Source organism: Diplotaxodon limnothrissa, linkage group LG4 (assembly GCF_057381915.1).
Source record: "Diplotaxodon limnothrissa isolate DT_005_m linkage group LG4, D_limnothrissa_male_GT1.1, whole genome shotgun sequence".
Classification (NCBI taxonomy): domain Eukaryota; kingdom Metazoa; phylum Chordata; class Actinopteri; order Cichliformes; family Cichlidae; genus Diplotaxodon; species Diplotaxodon limnothrissa.
In genome coordinates this window covers 30,316,682-30,328,892 of record NC_140599.1, presented here as the reverse complement: position 1 = coordinate 30,328,892, position 12,211 = coordinate 30,316,682, and the positions used below count along the sequence as shown (strand labels likewise).

General features: G+C 40.3%; 1 protein-coding gene across 4 annotated transcripts in view; it reads right to left on the bottom strand.

Moving 5' to 3' along the window:
* Window positions 1–1,029: 1,029 nt before the first annotated feature.
* The window catches only part of med25 (mediator complex subunit 25), a 36,923-nt gene continuing 25,741 nt past the window's right edge, over window positions 1,030–12,211 (bottom strand). For 3 of the 4 annotated variants that reach the window (XM_085351832.1, XM_085351834.1, XM_085351835.1), the window contains 5 exons: window positions 6,347–6,460; window positions 6,056–6,127; window positions 4,408–4,578; window positions 4,200–4,320; window positions 1,030–1,516 (listed from right to left, as the gene is read on the bottom strand). In XM_085351832.1, the coding sequence (XP_085207958.1) occupies window positions 1,413–1,516; window positions 4,200–4,320; window positions 4,408–4,578; window positions 6,056–6,127; window positions 6,347–6,460 (582 nt within the window). In that variant the 3' untranslated portion in view covers window positions 1,030–1,412. The remainder of the gene's footprint in view (window positions 1,517–4,199; window positions 4,321–4,407; window positions 4,579–6,055; window positions 6,128–6,346; window positions 6,461–12,211) is intronic. The other variant, XM_085351836.1, reaches the window with a different exon arrangement.

The following is a 12,211-nucleotide window of genomic DNA, read 5'->3' as shown; positions in this document are numbered from 1 at the left end:
AACTGGGGAATCACCGCTGATGGCATTTGTGTCCATGTAGTTCGTGTACTAACCGCTTGGCTATCAGCTCCCCAAGTAGTGATTTGGTAAACTTATTATGTTTGTCTATACATTTAACCATTTTTATTCCATATGAATGAATTTGGCTGTTAATAACTTGGATACTGAAAAACTTATGAGCCTAGAAAGGTACTAATAGATCCATATTGAGATGGAGGCAGATAGACGGAGATAGAGAGGGAGAGAGGAAGATGAAGTGAAGCTAAGCCGGGCTCCGAGGGCCGGCCAGTGATTTAAGGGATGGGAGGGATGAACACCAGCCACTGAGGGACTAGTGTCTATCTGTGCGAGTCCATGTGAAAGCGGGGCTGAGGAAAAAGCTCAGAAACAAGAACCCACTGTCACGGTATCTTAGCAACCGTCTCAGTCTCCCAGGTGACAGGGACTGACATCATTTCCTGTTGGTTAGTGTGTACACACAGTGTCCACGTTCTTTGGGGGGTGGGGGGACTGCATAAACTGACATATGTCATTAAACATATGTGAGAGACTGAAAAGTTCAGGTGCGTCATTCTCCCTTTTCTCTCAGCGCCCGTGCCACCACGAGGTGCACAACAGGCCCGTGTTTGTCGATGTACAGGACTTAACTCGCATGCAATAGAACTGATGCGAAAGCAGACTGTGGGCATATATGTGGAGTCCGTGCCATGTGCGCATGCGGCCAGCCTGTTTGTACGTTATGCCAAGGGAAACATGGCCAACTGATGCCATCTGGTAGGACTACTTGGCACGAGGAGACTCTCTATGGTTCCACAACATATTGGAGTAGTTAAAATTAACACTGTGACACTATTTGGCAGAAAAAGACACCGAACTATCTATTACTGTGTCTATTTCAGTCTCACTCTCTCCCACCTTAAGAGTCCAAGCGGCGTTCACACGGGGGTGGTGGTAGGAGTGCGGACTCATCAACAACAAAACCTCTTTGTAATCACAAACAACTTGGTCTTATACGATGTTTACCTTTATTTCATCTCCATAAAACAACATGATCAATAATTAAAAAAAAATCTTAATTTAAAAAAACAAAACAAAAAAACACAGGTTTCCATTTCAATGATAAAACTTAGTATAATTTCTAGAAGCATGATAGCTTGTTCTATCCTGTGTGTAGTATGGGGGATTAGCGTGCTGATGGTTTGAACATTTACATGAAAAACTAATGCTCACATTGTGTGCCCCTAATTAACTTCAGCGACTCAGTCCTGTAATTTAAAAAAAAAAATAAAAAAAAATGTTTATGACTTGTTTCCTAATTACGTTGAACATTTGTAGGATTAAAGCGACAGAGCAGACATATGTGTCGAAACTGAAAAATGGCTGCCCAGATTCAAATCAAAAGCCCAGTTCCATCAGATAAGATCCATGAGGACTTCATCCTCCATCATGCTCGAGACCTGTGGCATCCCGGGCTGCGGGACGGCTCCTCTCTGAGCTCCAGACATCATCATCTGACCTGGGATGGGAAGAAAGGATAAGACAGTTTCTGGAAACGCTTTAAAAATCGAAGCAGAGAGAAAAAGTTAAGAGTTTAAAGCAGGATAGTGAGAACTAATATGCTGCGGCACTGCATTTGTTCTCCTTTTTACAGAGACCTACTTTAGAGACACTTTGTTTGAGATAAGTAAACATCAAGGTACTTACTACTGTGTACAGTGAGCTAAAATGTTTATGCGCTGCAATAAAATGTATTGGCTCAGACATGCAGGATTTCGAAGCCAAGTGCTTCCGTTTTATTTTTTCTCAAAGTAAAACATGAACAACAAACCACAGGCAATCGCAGACAAAGATTATGTATATGGAGCCATTTCTATCATCAGGGAAATCTTTGACACCCCCATCCACGTGCACTGCCTGATGGCACTGACAGTGTTCAGACTGGGACGACTGCACAGCGGCTGTGTTTTCTGTTGCAAGCGTAGCTTTGTTTTTGTTTGTTTTTCTGATTACTTTCAGTACGTGCATATCAAACCACAAAGCAAACCAGTGACTAAAATCAATCCATACTCTCAGAGGGTGTAACAAGTGTTGGATTTCAGTACTCTTAAAAAAGAAAAGCCACGTCTACTCTGCACTTTTTCAAACGCAACACATTTAATTTATTTACTCCCTATAGAAAGTAATTTGTTACCCCAAACACTAGATTACGATAGTGTTTTGTGTAATTTCGAGTCAATAATAAAGCACTAAACCTCTACAGTAAATTACAAATTCATAAAAACACAAATACTTCTGTCAAAAAAAAAAAAGAAAAAAAAAGTCATTTATATTGTTATTTATTAGGCAAATAATAAACTGAATTCACGAGCCGGCACACTACACTTCTCTGAGATAGAAAACTAATAATTTAAAAAAAAAAAAAATTTCTGCTTTTTGTAGGTCAGTAAAATTGCAAATTCATGAATACAAACAATAATTCTGTTTGGGCAATTAAAAAGAATAATGGATTAACCATTGTAGAAACATAAATGATATTGGTAATTACCAATATTGTTCATTTAGGGCAGCCGTTAGGGCTGTTCGATATAACGATATATATCGGCTGATGATATGAAAATGTCTATCGTTTCATATTATGCTATCGTTTGTTTTGTGGTGTCATAAAATAAACTGTTTACGGCAATATTTTTCCATAGTTTTGATGGTTACTGTAGAATTCCTTTAAGTTCTCTCTTTCTCTTATACTTAATATAGCCACACTACGGACGGACAAGCCACTGTTTTCAAGCGTTGGCGTTAGCAACAATGACGGTAAAATCATCGCGTGGCTCTGCCGTCCACTTGTTTATTTTCCACATAGACCTTTCACAATAAAGCTGAAGATTCTGTCCTGATTTTTCAAAATAAACTGAATCACGTGAAATACTATGCAGAACGTTTACGGACGAGAAGCTAAAAAGAGCCGCCAGGTGCTAAAAAATAAACCTTAGAACAGCCTTTTCCCCGCAGCATGCCGTGTAATAAATACTCAAAGAAAATTGCGGCCGTTTCAACTTATGTAACACCCGACTCCAGGTACACGCCGCCCAGCTGAAAATACTTCACGCGAGTCGAGTTGCCTGAGATTCACAAAATGTTAAATTTTTGTGATATATATCGTTGTCGGGACGATAAATGTCTTATATCGGGATATGAGATTTTGGTCATATCGCACAGCCCTACCAGCTGTGGCATAAACATTACACTGCATGGAAGACAATGGACATATCCCTATAAAGCATGATCCAAAAAGCCTGTTCATCTCACAGCTTCACATCATAAAAGGAACATTTCAGAAGCAGAACATTTAATCTCTACTGGGTCTTTTATTTTTAAAAATGGCCAGATTCTCCATGTTGCGGCTCAGACTTTCTGCCCTCCTCATCAACCTTTTGAGTCACGCCACTTCCTACCAAAATTTAACATCGTTTTACCTCTGCCAAGAAGATTATGTAATTAACTTTCTGGAGTCTATCCAGATGTTTTTCCGGGTATCTTGTGAAGTATTCTATTGCCAGACATGATATAATTGGACATCTCTAGTCTTATTTTCACAAAAACACATCAAATTGCATTAAGAAAAATGAAGCACACGTTCATCCTGTTTGAACTTCTATCATAAAAACATATCATATGAACTAACGTGGACCCAGAAATCCTTCTGGTTCCATGGGCTCAGCTCATGCGTGGCATTGAGGGAATTTTCAGGCTCAGCAGAGGCTGACTGCTCTTGTTTTTTTAAGCAATGAAAACATTTAAAGTTTGAAATCAATAGATTAATGCACCAGAACATTTCAATCAATGTGCACAAAAATAAAATGTCACGAATCAAAATTTGCCCAGTACACACAAACACACACTTGAATGAAATCTTCAACTTTAACAAGTCCATGAACTTTTGTTAGATACAGATGGCTGCTTTGGTGGCTTTAAAATTTGCTTTGAAAATAAAAGTCTGCAGAAATATCTTTAATGGAATAAAACAAGAATTGCTAACTTGTTGTCAGTTTCTAGAAATGTGACCTTTAAAAGTTATTATTTTCTTTAGATGTCAAGCTTAATATCCTTCAATGAGCACATTTCCTGACCCGTATTCTAAATGTCTACTTGAGTCAAATATTAGTGAACTCTTTCCATCTCTCTGTGGGATGCTTGCTGACCTGTCATGGGTTGCCTCCACTGGCTCTGCATTTGAGCCCCACTTCCTGGGGCCTGGTGGACCATCTGTTGTCCCAAACCTTGGTGAGACATCATGCTTGGCATGTGAGACACCCCACCCTGCTGCAAGGACAGAGACACACAACAGTTTCAGAATCAAGCATTTACTACAAGGTAATTCATTCGAACAGCTGACTGGTGCACTCTTACTGGCTGCTGTTGGCTGAGAAGGAGACTGCGAAGCTGTGGATTGGCTCCTGGATTTGTGAGGCGAAGGATGGGACCCTGGGGCGGGGCTTGTCCGCTAGTCGGAACTTGATTAGGTGGAGCGCCACTGACGGGCGGCTGTTGATTGGTTGGTCCGGCAGCTCTCATTGTCATCTGAAGGAACGCCACACAGTTTAAGAGTTAAGCCTAAATATTAATTAGAGTAATCACAAACACTGCTATTTTTGAAAGCAATGCTACAGTTAATAGCAGCTGCAGTGGTGTGACAAATTAGAATTCAACATTGTCACATACAAAAAAAAGCAGTGTTTGTGCAGGCTCACTGAGCACTCACTTGGTTCAAGTGAAGAAAAAGAAAAGTTAAACTTGACCTGCACTTATTCTAAAAATGGAAAAATAAGATAAGTTCTGGCTCTCCAAATTACTGGGTGGATGACCCATAATCTCAGTTTACACACTTGGGGTACCTTAAATATGATCCCCAGCCAACTACAAATACAAGGAGTTATTGGAGTCTGATATTGGCGACTACAGTCTAAAAACCTTCAGATGACAATAAAAGATCAATTTCATTAAATTACACAAACATATGCATGCATGTCATCAGTTTAATGTATTATTTAGCATCAAGGGCATGCGGTCTCAGACGTACTCAACAGGAACTTAAAACATCAGCACACATGCTGTGACAGGAAATTAGCAAGCAGCTGAAAAATGAAGCAATTATGGAATGTGCAGTTCCTCTAGTGGCCACATGAGGCTGGCTCCAAAGGTTGTTAAGATACAAAGAAACAGCACTAAAACCAGCCTTGCTTAGCATGAATAGCATGAATCACTCCTGGCTCAGAAAAACTGACAAAGCTAAAAATTAGGCCTCAAATTTGAGTCTAAAACCAACAGGTGACGTCAACCTCAAATTTTTTTTTTTTTTTTTTTTTTTTTTTTTTTTTTTTTTTTTTTAAATATAGTCCATGTAAATTAGCTACACACCAGGCTGATGCTGAGCAATTGGTTGAGAGAAATAGCTATCAACATTTTCACACATAAATGTAAGAGAAATCATAAAAGAATCAGGTTGGGGGAAATTCCACAGTCGTCACAATGTAGGAAAAAGTCCTCTGCAGAGATTCACTCTACTGGATATACTCCATGTGGTTTAAGTGAGGGAGCCTCATTGCATTTTTGAATTCTCATGTACTGTATGAGCAAAATTATTTGGTCACACCTCTTAATCTTTGAATTTGAGAGTTTTCACTGGAAAGGGAAAGCATTTAGGAGCTATAGTAATTCAGCCACAAAGTCCCAGACAAGATTACAATGTGTTGTGTAGGTGGCCAAGGACGTTTGTCCATGTAGTGTATGTTGGATAATGTTGCAGCACGTGTGAAAAAGGTTGAATACAAGATTCCTGACACCGTCAAACAAATGAATGTTTCTTGATTTTCAGGACAAGAGATGCAATTGTAAGGTAGCTTTGAATGAAGACACAAGGAGCTTATTATACTATATATTGTATTATAATCGATGTAGCTCAGTAAGACCTACAACTGAATTCTAATATTATAATTATAAGCCCTTGTGAACAACGTAAATACATGTTGGTTAAGTTGAGAGCTACTTTGGGTCTCACCATGTTGTTCTGTCTCTGTTGCTCCTCCATCATAGAGACCTGACTAACAGGGGGCATGCCCACCACCACAGACTGGTCAGATCAGAAGAAGGAGGGAGGGGGAGTGGAGAAGAGTGGTGGAAGTGTGAGGAAAAAAAAAAGAAAAAAAAGAAAAAACAGTGGAGGAAAGAGTTAGCAGCAACGCATGCAGAAATCCCAGGCAGTTCAGGTGTCAACATCAGGCAGTGCAGGAGGAATCTGATGAGGGAAAACGGGCAGACGAGCCAGCACAAAGAGGGTTCATTTATTTACCTGCTGCTGGACATTGCCGTGGGAAACTGGAATAGGACCTGGGGCTCTGTTGATGAAGTTCTGGTTGGGGGGGACCTGATTGGGCTGCATAGGTCCTGCTGCACTGTTTAACTGCTGAATAACCAGAGAAAGCAAGAAACTGCGGTTATTATAACATTTAACCATCTTTAACTGGTCTCCACTCCAACACTGCTCCATCTCTTTAGTATATGACTTGAATGACACCACTGTATTTCACACATCACACACACACACACACACACACACATATAAAAAAAATCCAACAAAAATCCAGAAAGAAAAAACAACTAATCCAAAAAAAAAAAAAAAAAAAAAAAAAAAAAAAAAAAAAATCCAAAAAGCGAGTCCACAGTTTAGGTTTATAGCTTCTACAAACTCCTACTTCCCTTTCTCCCTCCTCTTGGGAAAGCCCAGACATGTCTGCAACATCCAACCATGACTCATACAGCCTGTCTGCAGTTACATCACTCAGCAGCAGTACAGAAAAATAATTTTATTCACTGATTACATTTATCATAATATAACTTGATTGTAACCAAATTATTATTTGCATAATATATAGATTTGCATATATAGTTTTCTTGAAGTCTGTGTTACTTTAACAACAGTAAGGCTTTTATCTGTTATCCTTGGGTGGAGAGGGGTCTCTTTTAGAAAACTGACAAAGTTTAGATAATTTAATAAGAATGAAATCCATGGCAGACAGAATCTGTTTGCTGCATCTGAGAATCGTTGATTAATTTCTTGCAGCAGCACTCATAACCTTAAATGCAGATTTAACAGCATTACAAGCAGACGCTCAGGTAATTTCTGAGGAAAGCAAATCATGGCAGACATAATCTGTCAGCTACGAATGCAAATCACTGGTGAGTTTCCTCTCCCACAGCCACTAATTCAAACCTGCAATTTTGCACTGCGGTTCAGATCGTTTAAAAGTTATTTAGCCCGGGTCCTCCAGAAACAAAGTCTCTTGGCCCTCTCCTAACCCAGTCCTCCACAAGCTGGCTATGTGACAACAACCAGCACTCCACAGCGCTACTGTATCACTGGATCTAGACTGGATTCTGACTTAGAGATGTAGCTTTGCAAATTGTACTAACCACAATTATTACTGCTAAGACACAACATCAGTGCCGTGAACCTAACCTATCTTACAACGGTCCCAGCTCTAACTTCCTGTAAGTGTGTGAACAACCCAAATCGTTCTACACAATGATGAGGAGACAACTTCAAATGGATCAATGCTGCTATCAGCACATGGCTGTTACAGACCAGTCAATCCTTGTGTTAGTTTTTCTGACACCTCTTGCTTAAAACCAGAAACGTCAGAAAGCTTCTGAGGGTATATTTATTGTGAAAATTGCGCTCAAGTGACCTGTGGCCTTTCTGTTCCATTGAAGGTTTCTGCACTCTCTGAGCTTGCCCTAGGACACCTGTGTTACAGTGTGACAGGTGAACTGCAGCAGTCAGTCCTTCCACCTGTCATCAGCTAGAAAAGAAAAATAAAAACAAATCGTCGTTTGTTTTTGTAAGCATTCCACTGCATAACTGTCAAAACTGCCAAAAATAAATATATAAATATGCTGTTTTGTTATACTTATTGTGCAAATGGAAATGAAAAAAAGTCCAAATTTAAGTGAATGGATCTTGAATTGAAAACTGCTAAATGTTACAAATATTCAAGCGGCTAAAATTGCTTTTTATTCCCAAATGCAAAATCCAATTAACAAACTGAAGATCAAAATCTGATTAGTGCCCAGATGAAAAATAATGCTTCTCTTCTGCTAATAGGAAGAGCACTGTTCAATCTACCATTCTGTCTTTGCTTCCTTTTGATAATCATGTATATGCATCTCCGATCCTCACCCTAAAAGCAAACCACATCTGTGTATGCACAACGTAAAGGAGAGCTGATCCTCTTTCACCAGCACCGGATATCCACTTTGTTATGTGTAAACTATGGCTAAATCTTTAAAGTGTGGGATGTCAAATATTATAATGATATCATGAACGTCACACGATCAAAGTGAAACAGTTCTTACTTTACTGAAACAAGTGGATTTAAAGTTAAACGATTTAGCTTATCTTCTTTTTAAACATTAACACAGGGAGAGTTAAATAGTAGCTACAAAAAATAAACTAGTTTCAACAGTGTTTACCTAAAAGTGTCACATTGAGACAATCCTAAAGCTGCTGTTAAAAGAAGAAAAGAAAAAAAAATGTAACACACTTGCTGAATCTGTGTGTGATTGTGCCTACTCAAAACGTGGCTGTGCAGATTGGGCAGATTGTGGGTTGCAGCATTCTGGAGAACTGCTCATCCAAACAAAATGAGTGAGTGATTCAAGTCTTTTGTCAGAGGAATATGAAGGCCAAAGTAAACAAAAACAAATAAAAAACCATGGCCAGTTATTTTTGTAAGAGTCAGTTTGAGTGTTGGGCCCTCTTTTTAAGCCAGCTCTTCTTTTTAACACTCCTTCAAAGGCCTGTTTGCAGGTTAATTCTTGGTTCTCGGGTTAAAGCTCGAAGTACATTAGGGTCAAGGTGACAGTTTGGCAAAATTAACTTGGCTTGGGGACTGTTAATGCCAATGGCTCTCTAAAATAAAGCAAACAATCATCTCTCTGTGTGTTTCCCCAACCCCCACACACACACACAGTGGCTACAGTCACTCTGGGGGAAACACTAAGAACAGAGAACAACTTTTAGCCAAAATATGAGAACCGCCAAATCCAATCTACCTCAAACTCAACACAGCACTTACTGGGTCCCCAGCAGCACATCCACTGAGACTGACGGGGTTCTGAACGGTTGTCCAGGCACATGAAGAGCAGACAGATTTCTTGATCATTAGTACAACTGTTTTTGCACCACTTTAAGTGAAAGAAAGTTGTGTGTATTTGTGTCTTGATCCATGCTCATCTGTTCATCTGGGTGTAGAGTTTTCAGTGGGAGAAATGTTTCGTCAATCACCCAAGTGACTTCCTCAGGCTACGCCCACACTAGCCCGGGTAGATTTGAAAACTGCGTTTACGTCTGAAAACGCTCCACGTCCACACTAGCATTTTCAGTCGTTTTCACAGAGTTGTGCGTCCACGTTGAAATGGCCCAAAACGCTTACGTTCCAGTGCTGCGCATGCGCAAAAGCGAGTGAGAATTAAAGAATTTGAAGAAAAGCTATCTGGAGCATGTACAAACTGATATTAATCTTTTTTAGAGCAATCAAAACAACTGCTGTATAATGCACTACGCCATCTTTAATTGGTCACATGACTGCATCACATGACTAAAATGTGTCATCGTTTTAGAAAGTCTGCGTTTTCGAGAGCATTTCTAAAACGCCGTCTCAGTGTGGACGGAAGGCCAAAACGGAGAGAAAACGCATTAGTGTGGACGCAGCCTCAGCCAACTGCATGTTTCCCCAAGCTTATAAACAGTACATCTGCATAATGACTGAAACTAGCACCACCAACGAACATGGGCTGTGAGGTCAGGAAAAAAAGAAATGCAAATGGTCATAAGTACCATTCACAGAGAGTTGGGGAATGGTGCTTACTTGTATGTTTTGTCCGGGCTCATACTTTCTAGAGCCTGTTAAAGTGGATTTTGATCTCAGTGAGATCGTGGCTCAAGAGTTGGGAGGTCGCCTTGTAATCGGAAGGTTGCCGGTTCGAGCCCCGGCTTGGACAGTCTCGGTCGTTGTGTCCTTGGGCAAGACACTTCACCCGTTGCCTACTGGTGGTGGTCAGAGGGCCCGGTGGCGCCAGTGTCCGGCAGCCTCGCCTCTGTCAGTGCGCCCCAGGGTGGCTGTGGCTACAATGTAGCTGCCATCACCTGTGTGTGAATGTGTGCGCTTTTCTAGTCCTTAGGGACTAGAAAAGCGCTATACAAATACAGGCCATTTACCATTTACCTGTTTAAATAAAGGATTCATTAAGTAAAGACTCACAAGATATAAAAGAGGAACTCTGAAACCCTGTTAATGTGTTCAGGACTTATGAAGCTTCATGTTAACTTCATCTGAACCTTTTGAGTATTTTATTTTATTTTTTTATATAAAATCGCAGAAGAAAGACTTCTTGTTACTTTGGAGTGGTCTGTGTGGCCTATCACAAAGACAGAAGAAATTAGTCCAGTCATCAATAACATACATATGAGTATGGGCATGTCACGATCGATTTTAATTTATTCCCTTTAAATAAGAACCTATCCAAACAAACAAAAAACCCATCTAGGCCAAATAAATCAATACTGTTTACAGGTTTCGATATTTTTATACTAATGCTATGAAACCATAATCCATATTTACAGAACTTCATATTTGCTATATGTAGTTGATGTTTACTGTGTTAACAATGCTGAAAGAGTGTGAAACCACATATTGACTTTCTTTGTACATGTGTGTGCACAGACGGGAAGCAAAAGCAAACACAGGACGATGATACACCAGCGGAGATTTAACTTCAAGCACCACCAGCTGAGGTGTTTGTTATTTTGGATTTCACGGTTTAAAACAAACTGAAGCCGCCAGCATCGTCTGGCGGGGTGGGGGATATCATATACAATATGCATCTCCAGTTAAACACAGCAACATGAAAAGAGGAAACTTGTTGCTGTTACTAAGAGAGAGTCTGAATAATTCACAAATATAGCACCTGAAATACTGAAGTAAAATGAACTGCAGTCAGTATCATCTGAGTTTTATCTGCAGAGTCCTGCACTTTAAACAGAAATCAGCCAAGACAGACTATTGCAATATGAGACGAGTGGTAGGTGCTTGAAAAGGCAGAATTTGAAACTGGCAGCGGTGCTCCTGAGTTAGCTGTGCTCTGCAGGTGCTGTGGTGTTTTGTGCGATTCTACACTAAGGGAGAGACGAGGAGGAATGAAGGGGGTGTTTCATCCCTCCTCCAAGCACAAATTATTAACCAGACACTGAGGGAGGAAAAAACTGTGATAGAAGATGGGGGGGGACAAACACCCCCCCCACCTTAACCCATCCATCTTGCTGAGTCTGAAGAAATCACCCTGGGATTGCACTAATGCAGGGTATGTTTTCTGACCAACAAAAGCAGTGCAACAAACAGCTTTAGGTCTTTTGAGGGAACTAACAAAACAGCTGCCTCTTTCTGTTCTACTGCCTCTGATTGATCTCCTGTCTTTAACCCACTAACCTGTGAAATCCTGGATCAAGGTTTAGGAGCTTGCATTGCTTTTAAGGGAAAAATATTTAATTTTGTCTTGCAGTGAACAGAACAAACTGCAATCTTGTTCCTAAAGAATGCCACTCCAGGGGTTTACACAGAGAAACCTTAACTACGGGTCCAAATTGAAATTTTAATTATGTTAAGATTGCTCTACCGCTTCACTATTAGTAATGCAGCACTGAATATGTGATGATACACAAGAGGCAGGAAAAAAAAAAAAATCTTCATTATAATTTCATGTCTACTGCCTAATCTAAATGCCCTGATGCTCACACACATACACGACTTCAAGTTACGTATAAGGCTTATGCGCATTCGCGAAGACATAAAATTAGCGGGGTGAGTAAACAAGCGCTATCATCGCTGATGACAGCAGACTGCGTGGAGAAATGTGATCCAACTCGTGTAAAACCGACAGCGGGCTTCATTTTTAAAGAGAGACACACTGCTTCTCTGGCTAGATGCTGCATTGTTTCAGTTACGCTGCACCTCTCCTCCCTGGATGCTACAAACTGGAGTACAACCCTGTGATGGAAAAGACAGCTAATCCAGAGGACACACTTTAAATCGCCCCGTCTCCGGCGATGAAGATGAGCAGAGAGGGAGAGTGAAATTTCCAAGTCATGTGGACAAAGCAG